The 22,269-nt window shown below is 38.6% G+C and overlaps 1 protein-coding gene across 1 annotated transcript; it reads right to left on the bottom strand.

Moving 5' to 3' along the window:
• Window positions 1-1,074: 1,074 nt before the first annotated feature.
• LOC140677607 (uncharacterized) lies at window positions 1,075-20,838 on the bottom strand. Its single transcript, XM_072912605.1, has 3 exons — window positions 20,551-20,838; window positions 12,226-12,344; window positions 1,075-3,919 (listed from the first exon to the last, which is right to left on the bottom strand). The coding sequence occupies exons 1-3, from the start codon at window positions 20,720-20,722 to the stop codon at window positions 3,176-3,178; spliced, it is 1,035 nt and encodes a 344-aa protein (XP_072768706.1). The 5' UTR covers window positions 20,723-20,838; the 3' UTR covers window positions 1,075-3,175.
• Window positions 20,839-22,269: the final 1,431 nt, after the last annotated feature.

Below are 22,269 nucleotides of genomic sequence, written 5' to 3'. Positions count from 1 at the left end.
CAAATTCGAGCCCTATGTGTTTTATGATTTGACAACTTCAACAATATTGCCTTCGCCTTTTGACTAGTGTTTTTCTTTCTTTTTTGCAAGTACAAATAGCTACAGCCACAGGTACTCTAAGCCGCGCCACCTTAAAGACGTGCCCGCAGCGGAAGTTAAATTAGAGCATACTTGCCAACCCTCCCGAATTTTCCGGGAGATTCCCGAAATTCAGCGCCTCTGCCGAAAACCTCCCGGGACAAATATTCTCCCGAAAATCTCCCGATTTTCAGCCGGAGCTGGAAGCCACGCCCCCTCCAGCTCCATGTGGACCTGAGTGAGGACAGCCCTTTTTCATGACGGAGGACAACAGGGTGACAAGAACTAAATCATCCAAACTAGAGATAAATTGTAGTATTATGTTTATTTTACCTAAAAATAAATATATTAATTAAAAAAAACAAAAAACTAAATAAATTTTTACTATATTTTGCTAAAAACATCAAAATGAATTGTATTTTTATTTGTATTTTTTCATGACTCCTTATTACATCCAGCCATAGAATTATACATTAAAATAAACATATTTGAAATAATTGATTTTAAATTATCATAATAATTCATTTAAAATGACCATATTTAATTATTAAAATAATTGCTTGTTTATCAACAACTTTAGCATTTTATTCATTACATTTTGAAACTCTCAGAAGCCAAGTTATGTTATATTCCTTAATATTTATTTATGCAAGTTTGAAGTATCAATTATTTATCTGAACACAGTTTTGTTTGCATATTTTCAGGATGTAGATTATATACATATATATATATATATATATATATATATATATATGAAATACTTGACTTGGTGAATTCTAGCTGTCAATATACTCCTCCCCTCTTAACCACGCCCCCAACCACGCCCCGCCCCCGACCACGCCCCCACCTCCCGAAATCGGAAGTCTCAAGGTTGGCAAGTATGAATTAGAGAGACAATATTTTTATTATTATTATTATTTTTTTTTAATAAAAATGTTTTATTGAACAACAAACACACATTTATAATTCACACAAATGTCAAGGCACTTTCCACATCAAGTAAAGAAAACAAAAGCAAACACAGATAAGAGTATTAAATATTAATAAATAATAATAGAGTAACAAACAGTTCAGGGTGTCCCAAGTTACCGGAGAGTGTTCGGTAAGGAGGAGGAGTTTTGTCCCTCCAGAGTTGCCGTAGGGCTGTGACGTAAGAGGTCTATAAAGGTGGATTGTTGAAGAAGGTGTGTGGTGATGACATTAAAGAAGTGGTGGAGACCGGACCTGCTCTCATGACTCCCATTTATTATTTTATTATTATATTATATCAGTACACAGAATATGCGAACCCAGGATACTCGGCTACAATAAAATAAATAATAAATAAAAAAGACAAAAAGGGCTACCTAAATCACTTTGAATGTTTTTAACAAAGATATCAATTTAAGGCATACCTGCCAACTTTTGAAATCAGAAAAACCTAGTAGCCAGGGTCCAGGGGCCGCAGGCCCCGGTAGGTCCAGGACAAAGTCCTGGTGGGGGGTTCAGGAGGGCGAAGCAAAAATGATTATTAGCATTCAGACAGGTTAAAATGTTGCTAAAACCATCACTTTTCTATCAGTCACAGTGACTTTTCAAAACAAAAATATTACAGCAAAAATCATATGGGTTGATTGACATGTTTATTCTGTAAGCTAACTTCAATAGTTTGAAATTATTTTGACAGTTAATGCCAGTTATCCTGACAATACTTTTCCAATGTCGTCATCGAAATATCGAACACAAATGGGGTACAGTTTTACATCGTCATAATCGGTGCTGCCGTCAGTCGACATGCTAAATGGTTCCGTCTTCATGACATCGGCGATACTTTTTGAGGATTCTGTTCCAAGACACTGAATAATGTTTGATGTTTTGGTTCGACCACATCCATATTTTTGGGCGATTTTCGAGTCGGGAAACATTTTCCGAAATAACTGTCCCATGTGATCAGCCAGTGCGATTGGAAGTCCGTGCTCAATTATTGCCTCCGTAAATAAAACTTGGGCATTTATCACATCCAAAGAATCTGTTTGGGCGACGAAAAACGTTGAAAGTTTTCCACTTGTATCGCTAGCAACGGCATTAGACTTGTGTTTTTTTGTCCCAACGTGGTCTTTTACATCGCTAATTCCTCCGTGTCCGATCGAAAAATCTTGTCCGCACAAGGTGCAATTCGCGTAGTTTTCACCCTTTTTGGAACGGATAATTATTCCCGGATAGGCTTTTGAATATTCTTCACGGAATGACTGCAGTTTTCTTTTCGGTTTAAGACTCGTTTGCGATTTTTCTCCGGCTGATTCCATGATCGTTCGCTTGTTTGGAAACAATGGCAACTGGTGCCTCGTGCTTGGCAGCGGTGCTATAAATAGCCTCGCACATGGCATTCGGAATGGCTCGATAGGAAGTTACGGGAAGCAGTGTCGATTGTCATTGTTGTTACGCGATTTCGTGAATAAAACTTAAATTTTTTTTTTTTTTTTTAATTAATGAAAAACCGTATTTTTTATCACTGCAACCGTAACCCGGAATAGGTTGATGAAAACCGTACTAATTACGGGAAAACAGGAGTAGTTGGCAGGTATGTTAAGGGCTTTTGTACTCTTAATCATCCTTCAAGATATGATTGATAATTGTAAACCATTATGCCAATTACAAAATGTAGGCCTTACTTTCATAAATCAACATTTATGTAGAAAACATTTTTGCCTGGAGTATAATAATGTTGACAAACATTTCTATGTCACAGTCATTTATAAAAAAAATACCAAATTTGATCTCTGCTATAGAGAACGGGGACATCTCCACACCCTTGTTCCTCAGCCAATCGCGAGGGTTTCTAAACTAGCGTCCCGGAAGAGTTGGTGCTGCAGGGAATTCTGGGAATTGGTTCTGTTGTGTTTATGTTGTGTTGCGGTGCAAGTATTCTCCCAAAATGTGTTTGTCATTGTTGTATAGTTTGGTTTTACTATATGGCACATGTTTATGACAGTGTTGGGGTGGTTTATACGGCCACCCTTAGTGTGACATGTATGGCTTCATTCACTTAACAGGTATCATGGTCATCATATCCGACATAAAATGTGTCGGGTGTTAACGATTCTGGACAGGGAACTGTTTAATCTCCATTGTGTGTCCTCACATGTGCTGTTAATGTCTTCTTATAGGAATAACTTTTACCACAAACTGTGCATTTAAAGGGTTTTTCTCCCGTGTGTGTTCTTCTGTGTGCAATCAAAGATACTTTTTGGACAAAACTTTCGCCACAGATTGAGCAAATAAAAGGTTTTTCTCCTGTGTGGGTTCTCACGTGCGCCAGCATATTTGCCTTTTTAGCGAACGTTTTACCGCAATCTGAACAACTGAAAGGTTTTTCTCCCGTGTGCGTTCTCATGTGTGATATCATGTGGGCCTTTTGGGTAAACTCTTTGCCACAAACCGTGCAACTAAAAGGTTTTTCTCTCATGTGCATTCGCATGTGTTGCGTCACGTTGCTTTTTCGAGAAAAGCTGTCGCCGCAAACGGAGCATTTAAAAGGTTTTTCTCCTGTGTGCGTTCTCTTGTGGGATACCATAGTTGAATGGTGGGAAAATCTTTTAGCGCAAACCAAGCATCTGAAAGGTTTTTCTCCGGTATGTGTTCGCATGTGTTCTTTCAAGTGACTCTGAAAAGAAAATCTCTTAGCACAAACTGAGCAAGTAAACCCGTCTTTACGCATCTTCTTTTCAGAGTTGTCAGTGTGAGTCCTCATATCACCTTCACAGTCTGTATCGCTGCTCAAAGCTTCTTGGGTGTCTCTCCTGTCTTCATCCTCAGGAGAGTGTGATGCCGTGTCCTTGCTATATGTTAGTGAAGCTAAGACCTTGTTTGCTTTTGGTTCCTCGTCATCATCTTCAGTCTTCACAGAGACAACGGTCACATCAGCCTCTTCTGGCCCTAAAAGACACTCTCCCTCCTCTTCCTCTTTAACTTGTGGGGGGTGCTGGACATCTGCAGGACACAAACAACATGAACACATTCCGCTCAGACATGTCAAATGCCTATATGTCTATTTTGCAAATGGAAAGACATATGGAATGAGCCTGACATATTTATTATTATGAATTGTGTAATTCATCTTGTTTACTTCAATTACAGTAACTTTGAGACACTTGTGATTTAGGGCTATACAAATAAACATTGATTGATTAACTTGGTGCACCCCCAAGTTCAAGACTCTCATGGGAAAAAATGCATTCTACTATTTTGCCACCACACAGTGGAATGCACTACCAACAGACCTTAAAATTTGAACTTCCCTACTAAATTTAAAAACTGCCATAAAATCATGGCTCAGCTCAACATCTACCTGATCTGAACCAAAATTGATCCCCAGCAACTCTTCCAAGCATCAAACAGGTTTATATGTGGTTATAGTGTATATATATTTATATGTGGTTATAATGTATATATATATTTATATGTGGTTATAGTGTATACATATGTAAATGTGGTTATAGTGTATATATATTTATATGTGGTTATAATGTATATTTATATATATATTTATATGTGGTTATAGTGTATATATATTTATATGTGGTTATAATGTATATATATATATTTATATGTGGTTATAGTGTATATATATATTTATATGTGGTTATAGTGTATATATATGTAAATGTGGTTATAGTGTATATATATTTATATGTGGTTATAATGTATATATATATTTATATGTGGTTATAGTGTATATATATATGTAAATGTGGTTATAGTGTATATATATTTATATGTGGTTATAATGTATATATATATTTATATGTGGTTATAGTGTATATATATTTATATGTGGTTATAGTGTATATATATTTATATGTGGTTATAATGTATATATATATTTATATGTGGTTATAGTGTATATATATATATTTATATGTGGTTATAGTGTATAAATATGTAAATGTGGTTATAGTGTGTATATATTTATATGTGGTTATAGTGTATATATATTTATATGTGGTTATAATGTATATATATATATTTATATGTGGTTATAGTGTATATATATGTAAATGTGGTTATAGTGTGTATATATTTATATGTGGTTATAATGTATATATATATTTATATGTGGTTATAGTGTATATATATATATTTATATGTGGTTATAGTGTATATATATTTACCGGTATATGTGGTTATAATGTATATATATATTTATATGTGGTTATAGTGTATATATATTTATATGGGGTTATAATGTATATATATATTTATATGTGGTTATAGTGTATATATATTTATATGGGGTTATAATGTATATATATATTCATATGTGGTTATAGTGTATATATATTTATATGGGGTTATAATGTATATATATGTATTTATATGTGGTTATTGTCAGAGTTTGTAGGACGCAAACCCCAAGATGCAGAGAAGGCGGAAGGCGTTATACGGGAAAACATGATTTAATGTTCGAAATAAAGTAAAAACACAAACTAGGAACAGGCAAAACGGAAACAGGAACCAGAAAACAGAAAAACTGGAAATAGCAAACGGCTAACAGGATCTGGCTAACAGGAAAACAAGAAGCTAGGAGAAACCAACCGTAAATAGCTATAAGGAACAGCTTACCGCTATGACGACAGCGACAAGGACAGGTAGACACGACAATGACAATCAGGTAGTGATGACAGCATACAGCAAACAACGACACGACAGGTAGGAACGACAATGATCCAGCAGTGACTGGAGGGTAGGGCAGGTATAAATAGCAGCTGGCTGATTGACACCAGGTGTGGCCAGGTGCCAATCAGCCACAGCTGAGGGGACACAGCACTCAGGGAGACAAGTAGGAAATAAAGACAAAATACAAGTGCTGGACAGAAAACTAAGACAAACGCAGAGAAAAAACTAAAACACAGTCAAACTGTCAGGGACAAGCCTGACAGTTATAATGTATATATATATATTTATATGTGGTTATAGTGTATATATATTTATATGTGGTTATAGTGTATATATATTTACATGTGGTTATAGTGTATATATATGTATATGTGGTTATAGTGTATATATATTTATATGTGGTTATAGTGTATATATATTTATATGTGGTTATAATGTATATATATATGTATATGTGGTTATAGTGTATATATATTTATATGTGGTTATAATGTATATATATATGTATATGTGGTTATAGTGTATATATATTTATATGTGGTTATAATGTATATATATATTTATATGTGGTTATAGTGTATATATATATTTATATGTGGTTATAGTGTATATGTATGTAAATGTGGTTATAGTGTATATATATTTATATGTGGTTATAATGTATATATATATACCGTATTTTCCGCACCATAAGGCGCCCTGGGTTATAAGCCGCGCCTTCAATGAACGGCATATTTCAAAACTTTGTCCACTTATAAGCCGCCCCGTGTTATAAGCCGCATCTAACTGCGCTAAAGGAATGTCAAAAAAACAGTCAGATAGGTCAGTCAAACTTTAATAATATATTAAAAACCAGCGTGATGTGGGCGCGCATGGAGTCGTATATCAACATGGACGGAGCTGCGTGAAAAAAGCCACCCGGCCTCTTCGCGTAAACTTCCCTTAACCACTCGCTCATCTTTTCTTCATCCATCCATCCTTTCGAGTTAGCTTTTATGATGACGCCGGCTGGAAAGGTCTCTTTTGGCAAGGTCTTCCTTTTGAATATCACCATGGGTGGAAGTTTCTGGCCATTAGCATGGCAAGCTAGAACCACAGTGAAGGATGACTTCTCATTCCCTGTGGTGCGAATATTCACCGTACGTGCTCCCGTTGTATCCACAGTGCGGTTCACAGGAATATCAAAAGTCAGTGGAACCTCGTCCATGTTGATAATGTTCTCTGGCCGGATCTTTTTTTCAGCTATCTTGTTTTTACAATATGCACGGAAAGTAGCCAGCTTTTCTTGAAAGTCTTTAGGCAGTTGCTGTGAAATAGTAGTCCGTGTGCGGATGGAGAGATTGCGTCTTGGAAACCTGTCGCTTAGTAGGAGCCATTTTGTGGTCTTTACAGATGTAAACACACAAAGGAAATGAAACGTAATATCCGCGCGCTTCTTCTTCTTCTACGCGGGCGGGTGGTTGCTTACAGTAGAAGAAGAAGCGCTTCCTGTTCTATGGGGGCGGGTGCTTACCTTGGCGGTTGCTTGCGTAGAAGAAGAAGCACTTCCTCTTCTACGGGGAAAAAAGATGGCGGCTGTTTACCGTAGTTGCGAGACCGAAACTTTATGAAAATGAATCTTAATATTAATCCATATATAAAGCACACCGGGTTATAAGCCGCACTGTCAGCTTTTGAGTAAATTTGTGGTTTTTAGGTGCGGCTAATAGTGCGGAAAATACGGTATTTATATGTGGTTATAATGTATGTATATATATTTATATGTGGTTATAGTGTATATATATTTATATGTGGTTATAGTGTATATATATTTACATGTGGTTATAGTGTATATATATTTACATGTGGTTATAGTGTATGTATATGTATATGTGGTTATAGTGTATATATATTTACATGTGGTTATAGTGTATATATATGTATATGTGGTTATAGTGTATACATATTTTCTCATTCTGTTTTGCACACTCTTGGAGTCAACATGTGCATAGTCATGTACATAGTGTATATACCCCCCCCCCCATTTTTTGTATATATTGTTTTACAAATCACATGTATACTGTGTATATAATAATAATAATAATAATAATAATACCGGTAATAATAATAATAATAATAGATTTTATTTGTAAAAAGCACTTTACATTGAGTAAACAACCTCAAAGTGCTACAGTGTATTAAACAAATAAAAATAAAAAGATAACAAATAAATACAAATAAAAATTAGAACAGCCAAATAGCTAAAACAAGTATGCATATATCTAAAAAAAAAAAAAGCTTTTTAAAAAGAAGGGTTTTTAAGCCTTTTTTAAAAGCATCCACAGTCTGTGGTGCCCCCAGGTGGTCAGGGAGAGCGTTACACAGACTGGGAGCGGCAAAGCAGAAATGATACACACTATGTACATAATTTATCCCTAATTTTTTATATACATGTTACAGGTTATATATATTTTATTATTGAATGTATCAAATGTGATGACAATTTAATAAAAATAATTTGATGAGCATTCCTCATCTTTCTCGGTCTTTTTTGCCACTTGTGCCAGCTTTTTTGAAACATGTTGCAGGCATCAAATTCCAAATGAGCTAATATTTGCAAAAAATAAAGTTTTCCAGTTCGAACGTTAAGTATCTTGTCTTTGCAGTATATTCAATTAAATATAAGTTGAAAAGGATTTGCTAATCATTGTGTTCTCTTTTTATTTACCATTTACACAACGTGACAACTTCACTGGTTTTGGGGTTTGTAAATATTTATTTTTGAATTACTGTATTGCAATGATTCCACAAAATTATACAATATATTGTCCCTCAACGGTGCGTCTTTTATGAATAACCAATCATTACAGTGAATGTCCTAAAAAAATATACATTAATTATAATAAAATAATAGGGACAAGAGAGAGGAAAAAGAAAGAAAACACTCCCATCTCTATATTAGAGTTGTACAGTATACCGGTATTAGTATAGTACCGCGATAAAATGAATCATATTCGGTACTATACCGCCTCTGAAAAGTACCGGTCCGCCATCCACCCCTCCCCCCCCAGTAAATGAACAAGTAGATTAATAATTCATTTTCTACCAATTGTGCTTAATAATTTTGACAAAATAATAAGTGCATAAATGACACAATATGTTACTGCATATGTCAGCAGCTAAATTAGGAGCCTTTGTTTGTTTACTTACTACTAAAGACAAGTTGTGTAGTATGTTCACTATTTTATTTAAAGGGGAACATTATCACAATTTCAGAAGGGTTAAAACCATTAAAAATCAGTTCCCAGTGGCTTATTTTATTTTTCGAAGTTTTTTTCAAAATTTTACCCATCACGCAATATCCCTAAAAAAAGCTTCAAAGTGCCTGATTTTAACCATCGTTATATACACCCGTCCATTTTCCTGTGACGTCACATAGTGATGCCAACTCAAACAAACATGGCGCGTAGAACAGCAAGCTATAGCGACATTAGCTCGGATTCAGACTCGGATTTCAGCGGCTTAAGCGATTCAACAGATTACGCATGTATTGAAATGGATGGTTGTAGTGTGGAGGCAGGTAGCGAAAACGAAATTGAAGAAGAAACTGAAGCTATTGAGCCATATCGGTTTGAACCGTATGCAAGCGAAACCGACGAAAACGACACGACAGCCAGCGACACGGGAGAAAGCGAGGACGAATTCGGCGATCGCCTTCTAACCAACGATTGGTATGTGTTTGTTTGGCATTAAAGGAAACTAACAACTATGAACTAGGTTTACAGCAAATGAAATACATTTGGCAACAACATGCACTTTGAGAGTGCAGACAGCCCAGTTTTCATCAATTAATATATTCTGTAGACATACCCTCATGTCAGCAGGCCAGGGAAGCTAGGGTCGATATTCTTCTCTTGATCATCTTCGGTGGCATAAGGGACGGTGTGAGCCAAGACATCCAGGGGGTTTAGCTCGCTCGTCTGCGGGAACAAACTGCCGCCATTGCTTGCCGTGCTAGCGAGGTCCTTTGTCCCTGAATTGCTCACACACTCCGGCAGATTCAATGGGGGTCTGGCGGCAGATTTCTTTGACTTTATCGTTGGAAATGCATCTGCTTTGAGTGTCGCAGGATATCCACACATTCTTGCCATCTCTGTCGTAGCATAGCTTTCGTGGGTAAAGTGTGCGGAACAAACGTCCAATTTCTTGCCACTTTCGCATCTTTGGGCCACTGGTGCAACTTGAATCCGTCCCTGTTCGTGTTGTTACACCCTCCGACAACACACCGACGAGGCATGATGTCTCCAAGGTACGGAAAACAGTCGAAAAAAACGGAAAATAACAGAGCTGATTTGACTCGGTGTTTGAGAAAATGGCGGATTGCTTCCCGATGTGACGTCATCGCTCCGAGAGCGAATATTAGAAAGACGTTTAATTCGCCAAAATTCACCCATTTAGAGTTCGGAAATCGGTTAAAAAAATATATGGTCTTTTTTCTGCAACATCAAGGTATATATTGACGCTTACATAGGTCTGGTGATAATGTTCCCCTTTAAGGACAAACTTGCAATAAGAAACATGGACCACAATGGAAACAAGCCTTTTGGCTTTTTGTGCCATCCATTTGCCTTTTTAAAGCATTACATGGATTCAATTCTTGAAGATGTCAATAAACTTCTCAATCAATCAATCAATCAATCAATCAAGTTAGCAGCAACTTTTCCAGGGCAGCTGTGGCTACAAATGCAGTTTATGACTAATGATCTACTGCTAACGATGGATTCTGATGCGTCATCTATGTTGCTGCTTCTTGATCTTAGCGCTGCTTTCGATACCGTCGATCATAATATTTTATTAGAGCGTATCAAAACACGTATTGGTATGTCAGACTTAGCTTTGTCGTGGTTTAACTCTTATCTTACTGACAGGATGCAATGCGTCTCCCATAATAATGTGACCTCGGACTATGTTAAGGTAACGTGCGGAGTTCCTCAGGGTTCGGTTCTTGGCCCTGCACTCTTTAGTATTTACATGCTGCCGCTAGGCGACATCATACGCAAATACGGTGTTAGCTTTCATTGCTATGCTGATGACACCCAACTCTACATGCCCCTAAAGCTGACCAACACGCCGGATTGTAGTCAGCTGGAGGCGTGTCTTAATGAAATTAAACAATGGATGTCCGCTAACTTCTTGCAACTCAACGCCAAGAAAACGGAAATGCTGATTATCGGTCCTGCTAAACACCGACATTTATTTAATAATACCACCTTAACATTTGACAACCAAACAATTACACAAGGCGAATCAGTAAAGAATCTGGGTATTATCTTCCACCCAACTCTCTCCTTTGAATCACACATTAAGAGTGTTACTAAAACGGCCTTCTTTCATCTCCGTAATATCGCTAAAATTCGTTCTATTTTATCCACTAGCGACGCTGAGATCATTATTCATGCGTTCGTTACGTCTCGTCTCGACTACTGTAACGTATTATTTTCGGGTCTCCCTATGTCTAGCATTAAAAAATTACAGTTGGTACAAAATGCGGCTGCTAGACTTTTGACAAGAACAAGAAAGTTTGATCATATTACGCCTATACTGGCTCACCTGCACTGGCTTCCTGTGCACTTAAGATGTGACTTTAAGGTTTTACTACTTACGTATAAAATACTACACGGTCTAGCTCCGTCCTATCTTGTCGATTGTATTGTACCATATGTCCCGGCAAGAAATCTGCGTTCAAAGAACTCCGGCTTATTAGTGATTCCCAGAGCCCAAAAAAAGTCTGCGGGCTATAGAGCGTTTTCTATTCGGGCTCCAGTACTATGGAATGCCCTCCCGGTAACAATTAGAGATGCTACCTCAGTAGAAGCATTTAAGTCCCATCTTAAAACTCATTTGTATACTCTAGCCTTTAAATAGCCCCCCTGTTGGACCAGTTGATCTGCCGTTTCTTTTCTTTTCTCCTCTGCTCCCCTTTTCCTTGAGGGGGGGGGGGGGCACAGGTCCGGTGGCCATGGATGAAGTGCTGGCTGTCCAGAGTCGGGACCCGGGGTGGACCGCTCGCCTGTGCATCGGCTGGGAACATCTCTGCGCTGCTGACCCGTCTCCGCTCGGGATGGTGTCCTGCTGGCCCCACTATGGACTGGACTCTTACTATTATGTTGGATCCACTATGGACTGGACTCTCACAATATTATGTCAGACCCACTCGACATCCATTGCTTTCGGTCTCCCCTAGAGGGGGGGGGTTACCCACATATGCGGTCCTCTCCAAGGTTTCTCATAGTCATTCACATCGACGTCCCACTGGGGTGAGTTTTTCCTTGCCCTTATGTGGGCTTTGTACCGAGGATGTCGTTGTGGCTTGTGCAGCCCTTTGAGACACTTGTGATTTAGGGCTATATAAATAAAGATTGATTGATTGATTGATGATTGATTTACAGCACCATAAAGTATGTGATTGAATAACAGGGCCGTGTCCTTACTATATGTTAGTGAAGCTACGACGTCGTTTGCTTTTGGTTCCTCGTCGTCATCTTCAGTCTTCACAGAGACGACGGTCACATCAGCCTCTTCTGGCCCTAAAAGACACTCTCCCTCCTCTTCCTCTTTAACTTGCTGGACATCTGCAGGACACAAACAAACACATTCATGTCAAATGCTTTATTGTCTATCAAATATGAATATTTTACATATGGAATGAGCATGATGTATTTATTATTATTATGAATTGTGTATTTAGGTGGACTTTCATCTTGTTTACTTCAATAACAGTAACTTGGTGCAATTTAGCAGCCACTTTTCCATCAGGCTACCCCAGGTCAGCTGTGCCTTCAAATGTAGTTTACACCACCATCAGTCTGTCAATGAATAACGGGGCTCACTGTGCTCCGAGTGCTTTGGGTGTCTGGAAAGAAGCTATTTTAAATCAAATCCATTATTATCATTTCCTAGCGATGTTCCGATAAGGGTTTTTGCTGCCGATTGCAATCATTTATGAGTGTGATAGGCTGATACCAATACCGAAACCTATCACACCTATTAACTGTAACATTTTCAATGTATTTATGATGACTGTTTGTCAGGTTCAAACACTGATGACATTTATTAAACAAGACAAGAGGCAAAGAATTATACAGAGACAGAATTAAATTTGGACTCAATATATTGGCTGGGCCGGTAAGCTTTTAATATGGAGGAAAAGTGGATTCCTGGACAGCATGCGGCTGTTAATGGGTGAAGGTTTCAGGTGATAGAGGACGTTAAAGGCAGTGTCTTTTAGGCACGCCCCCAATATTGTTGTCCGGGTGGTAATCGGGAGAATGGTTGCCCCGGCAGATTTTCGGGAGAGGCACTGAAATTCGTGAGTCTCCCGGGAAAATCGGGAGGGTTGGCAAGTATGAGGCAGCGTGCAGGTAAAAAGGTATCTAATGCTTAAACCAAAAATAAACAAAAGGTGAGTGCCCCCAAAAAAAGGCATTAAAGCTAAGGGATGGCTATGCAGAACGAAACTAAAACTGAACTGGCTACAAAGTAAACAAAAACAGAATGCTGGACGACAGCAAAGACTTACTGTTACTTACAGAGACGGCGTCCACAAAGTACTTCCGTACATGACATGACAATCAACAACTTAAATATTCTTGATTGCTGAAACAAAACAGGTGCGGGGAATAGCGCTCAAAGGAAGACATGAAACTGCTACAGGAAAATACCGATAAAACAGGAAAAAGCCACCAAAATAAGAGCGCAAGACAAGAACTAAAACACTACACACGGGAAAACAGCAAAAAAAGTCAAAATAAGTCAGGGCGTGATGTGACAGGCGGTGACAGTACACCTACTTTGAGACAAGAGCTATAGTGATGCATGCTTGGTTATGCTTTAAAGGCCTACTGAAAGCCACTACTACCGACCCCGCAGTCTGATAGTTTATATATCAATGATGAAATCTTAACATTGCAACACATGCCAATACGGCCGGGTTAGTTTACTAAAGTGCAATTTTAAATTTTGCGCGACATATCCTGCTGAAAACGTCTCGGTATGATGACGCCTGCACGTGACGTCGCGGATTGTGGAGGACATTTTGAGACAGCATGGTGGCCAGCTATTAAGTCGTCTGTTTCATCGCAAAATTCCACAGTATTCCAGACATCTGTGTTGGTGAATCTTTTGCAATTTGTTCAATGAACAATGGAGACAGCAAAGAAGAAAGCTGTAGGTAGGAAGCGGTGTATTGCGGCCGACTGCAGCAACACAAACACGGCCGGTGTTTCATTGTTTACATTCCCGAAAGATGACAGTCAAGCTTTACCATTGGCCTGTGGAGAACTGGGACAACAGAGACTCTTACCAGGAGGACTTTGAGTTGGATACGCAGACACGGTACCGTGAGTACGCTTCCAAACATTTGATCGCTTGCCCATACGTGCGTGCCGCTATGTGCATGTCACGTAAATAATTCAATGTATACACCCTGATGATTATCTTGTGTGATGACTGTATCATGATGATAGTATTATAGGGTTAGGGGTTATATGGACGGGACCGGGGAGGTGTTTGTTATGCGGGATTAATTTGTGGCATATTAAATATAAGCCTGGTTGTGTTGTGGCTAATAGAGTATATATATATAAACAGTTTATTTACTGTTTTAGTCATTCCCAGCTGAATATCAGGTCCCACCCGCCTCTCACAGCATCTTCCCTATCTGAATCGCTCCCACTGCCCTCTAGTCCTTCACTCTCACTTTCCTCATGCACGAATCTTTCACTCTCGCTCAAATTAATGGTGAAATCGTCGCTTTCTCGGTCCGAATCGCTCTCGCTGCTGGTGGCCATGATTGTAAACAATGTGCGGATGTGAGGAGCTCCACAACCTGTGACGTCACGCTACTCGTCTGCTACTTCCGGTACAGGCAAGGCTTTTTTTATCAGCGACCAAAAGTTGCGAACTTTATCGTCGATGTTCTCTACTAAATCCTTTCAGCAAAAATATGGCAATATCGCACAAATTATCAAGTATGACACATAGAATGGACCTGCTATCCCCGTTTAAATAAGAAAATCGCATTTCAGTAGGCCTTTAAATCATACTTGCCAACCTCGAGACCTCCAATTTCGGGAGGTGGGGCGTGGGGGCGTGGTCGGGGTTGGGACGGGGCGTGGTTGGGGGCGTAGTTAAGAGGGGAGGAGTATATTGACAGCTAGAATTCACCAAGTCAAGTATTTCATACATACATATATATATATATATATACAAGGCTTCTTTCAGGAACCAAAACCTGCGGAATACCACAGAACTCAGCAAACACATTTGGGACCTCAAAGACAATAATGTTGAATATTCAATAACATGGCAAATTCTTGCATCCAGCACACCCTACAATAGTGGTAATAAAAGATGCAACCTATGCTTGAAAGAGAAACTGTTTATTATATACCATCCAGACCTGTCATCCCTCAACAAGCGCAGCGAAATTGTATCAGCATGCCGCCACAGACGGAAACACCTCCTAGGTAACACATGAGCCAATCACCACGCCCCTACGCCAGCCTGTACCCACCCACTCTGTGCCCTATATAAACCATGGTATGTGAATGCTCCCATTAAAATCTCCTGATGATTGAGGGAACCCCTCATGAAACAGGCCTGTAGAGATGAAGTAGTCTTGTGATTTTTTTTCCCCACACATACATATATTGCGCTCTACTGCGGTATCGAGCACTATTTTTTGTATAACCTTATTAAGACATATATACATATATATATATATATATATATATATATATATATATATATATATATATATATATATATATATACATCCTGAAAATATGCAAACAAAACTGTGTTTAGATAATTGATACTTCAAACTTGCATAAATAAATATTAAGGAATATAGCATTGCTTGGCTTCTGAGAGTTTCAAAATGTAATGAATAAAATGCTAAAGTTGTTGACAAACAAGCAATTATTTTAATAATTAAATATGGTCATTTTAAATTATTATGATAATTTAAAATCAATTATTTCAAATATGTTTATTTTAATGTATAATTCTATGGCTGGATGTAATAAGGAGTCACAAAAAAATACAAATAAAAATACAATTAATTTTGATGTTTTTAGCAAAATATAGTGAAAATGTATTTAGTTTTTTTAAATTAATAAATATATTTATTTTTAGGTAAAATAAACATAATAATACAATTTATCTCTAGTCTGGATGATTTAGTTCTTGTCACCCTGTTGTCCTCCCGTCATGAAAAAAGGCTGTCCTCACTCAGGTCCGCATGGAGCTGGAGGGGGCGTGGCTTCCAGCTCCGGCAGAAAATCGGGAGATTTTCGGGAGGATATTTGTCCCGGGAGGTTTTCGGAAGAGGCGCTGACTTTCGGGAGTCTCCCGGAAAATTCGGGAGGGTTGGCAAGTATGCTTTAAATTCATATCCAACAATTGCGACATCGACATTTTATTGTCTACTGAGTTTAATTTCTTAATGATTTCTGCTGGTGGTGTGTCTCTGCATTTTTTTCAATGAAAAAAAAAGCGCCTTGGCTCAAAAAAGGTTGAAAAACACTGCTCTAAACAACATGCTTTTGTTTTATAGTGTTTGATACGTTTCCCCGTCGCCCACTTTATGCATTGAGGACAAAAATACCAAGTGTAGTACAATGTAAAGTAGGTATTCTAAAAATATTATTATTATTATTAGGGCCCGCATGGCCAATTGCATAAGGACTCCCACAGGGAGTCCTTATGCAATGGGACATAAGGACCTATTGAATTTGTAAGGTTTTATTCTTTCTTTCTTATTCTTTCGCCGCCTCTTTGAGCACTAATTTGACCCACTTAACATGCTTCAAAACTCACCATATTTGACCCACACATCAGGACCTGCGAAAATTGCCTTTTAATAAAAAAACCGAACCCCAAAACTCAAAATTGCGCTCTAGCGCCCCCTAGGAAAAAAAAAACCAGACTGCCTGTAACTCCTACTAGGAAGGTCGGAAAGACATGAAACAAAATCCTCTATGTAGGTCTGACTTAGACCTAGTTTTCATAATTGTATATCCTTGGGCTAAAATCAACAGGAAGTTGGCAATTCCCCCTTCAAGACAAAAAAGTACTAAAAACAGTCACTTTTGCCTCTTTGAGCTGTAATTTGACCCCCTTAACATGCTTCAAAACTCACCAAACTGAACACACACATCAGGACTAGCAGAAATTGCGATCTAATAAAAAAACCTAACCCCAAATTTAAAAATTGCACTCTAGAGCAATTTTTTAATAAAACGGAGAAAAAACTGCTCCTCGGAAGAAAAAAAATGACAAAACTGCCTGTAACTCCCACTGGGAAGGTCGGAGAGACATGAAACAAAAACTTCAATGTAGGTCTCACTTAGACCTACATTTCATAAATTGACCACCCCCAGCAAAAATCAACAGGAAGTTTGCTATTCCCCCTTCAAAACAACATTTTTGTAAAAACCGGTCACCTTCCTTCAAAATCTATCTCCACTGAGCGCGTTTGTCGTTTAGGCTTCAAACTAACACAGAAGAGATTGAACCCTTGTGTATAAAAGTATAGAACAGCTTTTTAATACCTGCTCCGGTTTTGATTTTATGACCCTTCAAAGACCCGCTGCACTGATGCTGCTGCGCTGCTGTTTTTTTAAGATGGCTGCTCAAAAGCAGGAAGCACCAACGTGCCCACACAATGCAGACAAGGTAGGTACACTAGACAAAAGTCTTGGGACACTTCAGACTAAAAGTAGACAAAAGTATTGGGACACTTAGGACTAGCACCTGCCAAATACGCGGGCCCGACCAACGCTGCTTGCAGCTTTAATTCTTTCTTTCTTATTCTTCCGCCGCCTCTTTGAGCACTAATTTGACCCACTTAACATGCTTCAAAACTCACCATATTTGACCCACACATCAGGACCTGCAAAAATTGCCTTTTAATAAAAAAAACGAACCCCAAAACTCAAAATTGCGCTCTAGCGCCCCCTAGGAAAAAAAAAAACAGACTGCCTGTAACTCCTACTACGAAGGTCGGAAAGACATGAAACAAAATCCTCTATGTAGGTCTGACTTAGACCTAGTTTTCATAATTGTATATCCTTGGGCTAAAATCAACAGGAAGTTGGCAATTCCCCCTTCAAGACAAAAAAAAGTACTAAAAACAGTCACTTTTGCCTCTTTGAGCTGTAATTTGACCCCCTTAACATGCTTCAAAACTCACCGAACTGAACACACACATCAGGACTAGCAGAAATTGCGATCTAATAAAAAAACCTAACCCCAAATTTAAAAATTGCACTCTAGAGCAATTTTTTAATAAAACGGAGAAAAAACTGCTCCTCGGAAGAAGAAAATGACAAAACTGCCTGTAACTCCCACTGGGAAGGTCGGAGAGACATGAAACAAAAACTTCAATGTAGGTCTCACTTAGACCTACATTTCATAAATTGACCACCCCCAGCAAAAATCAACAGGAAGTTTGCTATTCCCCCTTCAAAACAACATTTTTGTAAAAACCGGTCACCCTTCCTTCAAAATCTATCTCCTCTGAGCGCATTTGTCGTTTAGGCTTAAAACTAACACAGGAGAGAGATTGAACCCTTGTGTATAAAAGTAAAGTTAAAAGTTAAAGTTAAAGTAGCAATGATTGTCACACACACACTAGGTGTGGCGAAATTATTCTCTGCATTTGACCCATCACCCTTGATCACCCCCTGGGAGGTGAGGGGAGCAGTGGGCAGCAGCGGTGGCCGCGCCCGGGAATCATTTTTGGTGATTTAACCCCCAATTCCAACCCTTGATACTGAGTGCCAAGCAGGGAGGTAATGGGTCCCATTTTTATAGTCTTTGGTATGACTCGGCCGGGGTTTGAACCCACAACCTACCGATCTCAGGGCGGACACTCTAACCACTAGGCCACTGAGTAGTTGTAGTAGTATAGAACAGCTTTTTAATACCTGCTCCGGTTTTGATTTTATGACCCTTCAAAGACCCGCTGCACTGATGCTGCTGCGCTGCTGTTTTTTTAAGATGGCTGCTCAAAAGCAGGAAGCACCAACATGCCCACACAATGCAGACAAGGTAGGTACACTAGACAAAAGTCTTGGGACACTTCAGACTAAAAGTAGACAAAAGTATTGGGACACTTAGGACTAGCACCTGCCAAATACGCGGGCCCGACCAACGCTGCTTGCAGCTTTAATTAATCGTTGGCAGAAGTGGGTAGTAACGCGCTACATTTACTCCGTTACATCTACTTGAGTAACTTTTGGGATAAATTGTACTTCTAAGAGTAGTTTTAATGCAACATACTTTTACTTTTACTTGAGTATATTTATAGAGAAGAAACGCTACTTTTACTCCGCTACTTTTATCTACATTCAGCTCGCTACTCGCTACTAATTTTTATCGATCTGTTAATGCACGCTTTGTTTGTTTTGGTCTGTCATAGTGCCTGCGTTTCAACAAATACAGTCACTGGTGACGTTCACTGCGTTCCACCAATCAGATGCAGTCACTGGTGACGTTGGACCAATCAAACAGAGCCAGGCGGTCACATGACCTGACTTAAACAAGTTGAACAACTTATTGGGGTGTTACCATTTAGTGGTCAATTGTACGGAATATATACTGTACTGTGCAATCTACTAATATAAGTTTCAATCAATCAATCAAAAGTGTGAAGGAAAAAAGACCCTTTTTTTATTTCAACCGTACATGTCTTCACAATAAAAGTGCCGCTCCATCGCGCCTGCGCTTTCAAAACAAGAGTCTCCGAAACCCAGCGCAAACAAGCTAGCAAGCTACGGAGTTTGCCGCCAATGTATTTCTTGTAAAGTGTATAAAAACGAATATGGAAGCTGGACAAATAAGATGCCAAAAACCAACCACTTTCATGTGGTATTAGACAGAAAGGAGGAACTTTTTTTCTCCTCCATTTGAAAACGTGGACGCTATCAGCACTACTGTCTGATTACAATCAATGCAAGTCATCAGAATCAGGTAATACACCAACTTATATTCTTGTCTTCATGAAAGAAAGGAATCTATATGTGTTAAACATGCATGTATATTCATTAAAACACCTTTAACATGTAAACAAAAACGGCAAAATAAATAAATATAAATTATATACTGTATATATATATATGTGTGTATGTATATATATATATATATATATATATAAATGTGTGTGTGTGTATATATATATATGTGTGTGTGTATATATATATATATATATATATATATATGATATGTGTGTGTATGTTACTCATCAGTTACTCAGTACTTGAGTAGTTTTTTCACAACATACTTTTTACTTTTACTCAAGTAAATATTTGGGTGACTACTCCTTACTTTTACTTGAGTAATAAATCTCTAAAGTAACAGTACTCTTACTTGAGTACAATTTCTGGCTACTCTACCCACCTCTGATCGTTGGAACCCAATCTGCCACAAAGCTCCCGTGCCAGCAACTTCAGGGTTCCAGGTTCGATCCCCGCTTCCGCCATCCGAGTCACTGCTGTTGTGTCCTTGGGCAAGACACTTTACCCACCTTCTCCCAGTGCCACCGACACTGCTTTAAATGTAACTTAGATATTGGCTTTCACTATGTAAACGCTCTTTGAAACACTAGAGAAAAGCGCTATATAAATATAATTCACTTCACGTTGGCCGCCATCTTGGCTGATATATTTAACAGTTATTTTATAACGTTTCTGTCGTCTCATTGAGTCCACATATTTGATCAGATTAATTGTTTAAAAAGTCTGTCACAACAAAAGTTAGTCAACATACTTTTACCTTCTAGTACAGTCTGAGTCTTGCTAACAGCGTCCAGTTGTCGTCGATGTCGCTCCTTCTCCTCTCTTGTTCGAGAAAGTTCCTCCTCGTACGACGCTATCGTCCTTTCAAACAGCGCAAATATTTCATCCGCCGCCGCCATTAGTCGCTCCTTCACGAACTCTTTCAACATGTTGAATGTTTTCAAGTCCAATCCACTACGTCGCAGTTCCACTTAGTTTTTAGCTTCTACTTTTTGCAGCTATGCTAACTTCTTTTTTCTTCTTCTTTGGTTTAATGGCGGTTGGCAAGCAACCTTCTGGTGTGCATTACCGCCACCTTCTGGTATGGAGTGAACCCAGTCTTTTTGAATAATGTACATACTGCTTTGTATCCTACGTGTTGTGAGTGCAATCCTAAAATATATTCCACTACTAACCTAACCTTCTCTTTCGCTAACTTATTCTCCAGTATTTCCCTTTCTCTAAAACATGTCCTACACTTTCTATCTGATCAGAATCAGAAATACTTTATTAATCCCCGAGGGGAATATTAAAATTTCCAGCGCAATCCCATTCAAGATCAGACAAACATTACAGGGAGACAGAACAGGATGAAACATTACAGGGAGACAGAACAGGATCGCTGACAGGTCCGCCAACTTCCGGCACCATACTTGCCAACCCTCCCGAATTTTCCGGGAGACTCCCGAAATTCAGCGCCTCTCCCGAAAACCTCCCGGGACAAATATTCTCCCGAAAATCTCCCGATTTTCAGCCGGAGCTGTAGGCCACGCCCCCTCCAGCTCCATGCTGACCTGAGTGAGGACAGCCTTTTTTTTATGACGGGAGGACAACAGGGTGACAAGAACTAAATCATCCAGACTAGAGATAAATTGTATTATTATGTTTATCTTACCTAAAAATAAATATATTTATTAATATATTAAAAAAAAACAACTAAATACATTTTTACTATATTTTGCTAAAAACATCAAAATTAATTGTATTTTTTTCCCCTGACGCCTTATTACATCCAGCCATATAATTATACATTAAAATAAACATATATGAAATAATTAATTTTAAATGATCATAATAATTCATTTAAAATTACCATATTTAATTATTAAAATAATTGCTTGTTTATCAACAACTTTAGCATTTTATTCATTACATCTTGAAGCTCTCAGAAGCCAAGTTATGTTATATTCCTTAAGATTTATTTATGCAAGTTTGAAGTATCAATTATCTAAACACAGTTTTGTTTGCATATTTTCAGGATGTATATATATATATATATATATATATATATATATATATATGTGTATATGTATATGTATTAGAGATGCGCGGATAGGCAATTATTTCATCCGCAACCGCATCAGAAAGTCGTCAACCATCCGCAATCCACCCGATCTAACATTTGATTAGAACCGCATCCGCCCGTTGTTATATATCTAATATAGACGATGCAAGGCATTAGTGAGGTTATAAAGCTTTTGCCTGTTAAAGAAAGGAGACTGATCCAATGCAGCACAGACATTCGCGTGCCACGCTGTCACGACCCAGAAGCACACCAGTGCGCAATCATATGGGAGCCGCGCTGAGCGCACCTCCAAGCGCGTCTCGCTGCCGGCGACGGCCGGGTATATGGGCCCGACGCTCCAGCGCCATCCATTTTCAGGGCTAGTTGATTCGGCAGGTGGGTTGTTACACACTCCTTAGCGGGTTCCAACTT

Source organism: Nerophis lumbriciformis, linkage group LG03 (assembly GCF_033978685.3).
Source record: "Nerophis lumbriciformis linkage group LG03, RoL_Nlum_v2.1, whole genome shotgun sequence".
Classification (NCBI taxonomy): Eukaryota; Metazoa; Chordata; class Actinopteri; order Syngnathiformes; family Syngnathidae; genus Nerophis; species Nerophis lumbriciformis.
Note: the sequence above shows the minus strand (reverse complement) of the source record. Positions and strands in the feature narration are given on the sequence as shown.

Bases quoted from the DNA above. Each gene is read 5' to 3' on its own strand.
- LOC140677607 (XM_072912605.1), bottom strand. From the start codon at position 20,722: ATGTTGAAAGAGTTCGTGAAGGAGCGACTAATGGCGGCGGCGGATGAA. The intron at 12,345-20,550 runs GTAAAAGTATGT...TGTGTCCTGCAG, and splicing joins GACTCAGACTGTACTAGAAG to ATGTCCAGCAAGTTAAAGAG. The intron at 3,920-12,225 runs GTCGTAGCTTCA...AAAGCAAACAAG, and splicing joins AGGAACCAAAAGCAAACGAC to GTCTTAGCTTCACTAACATA.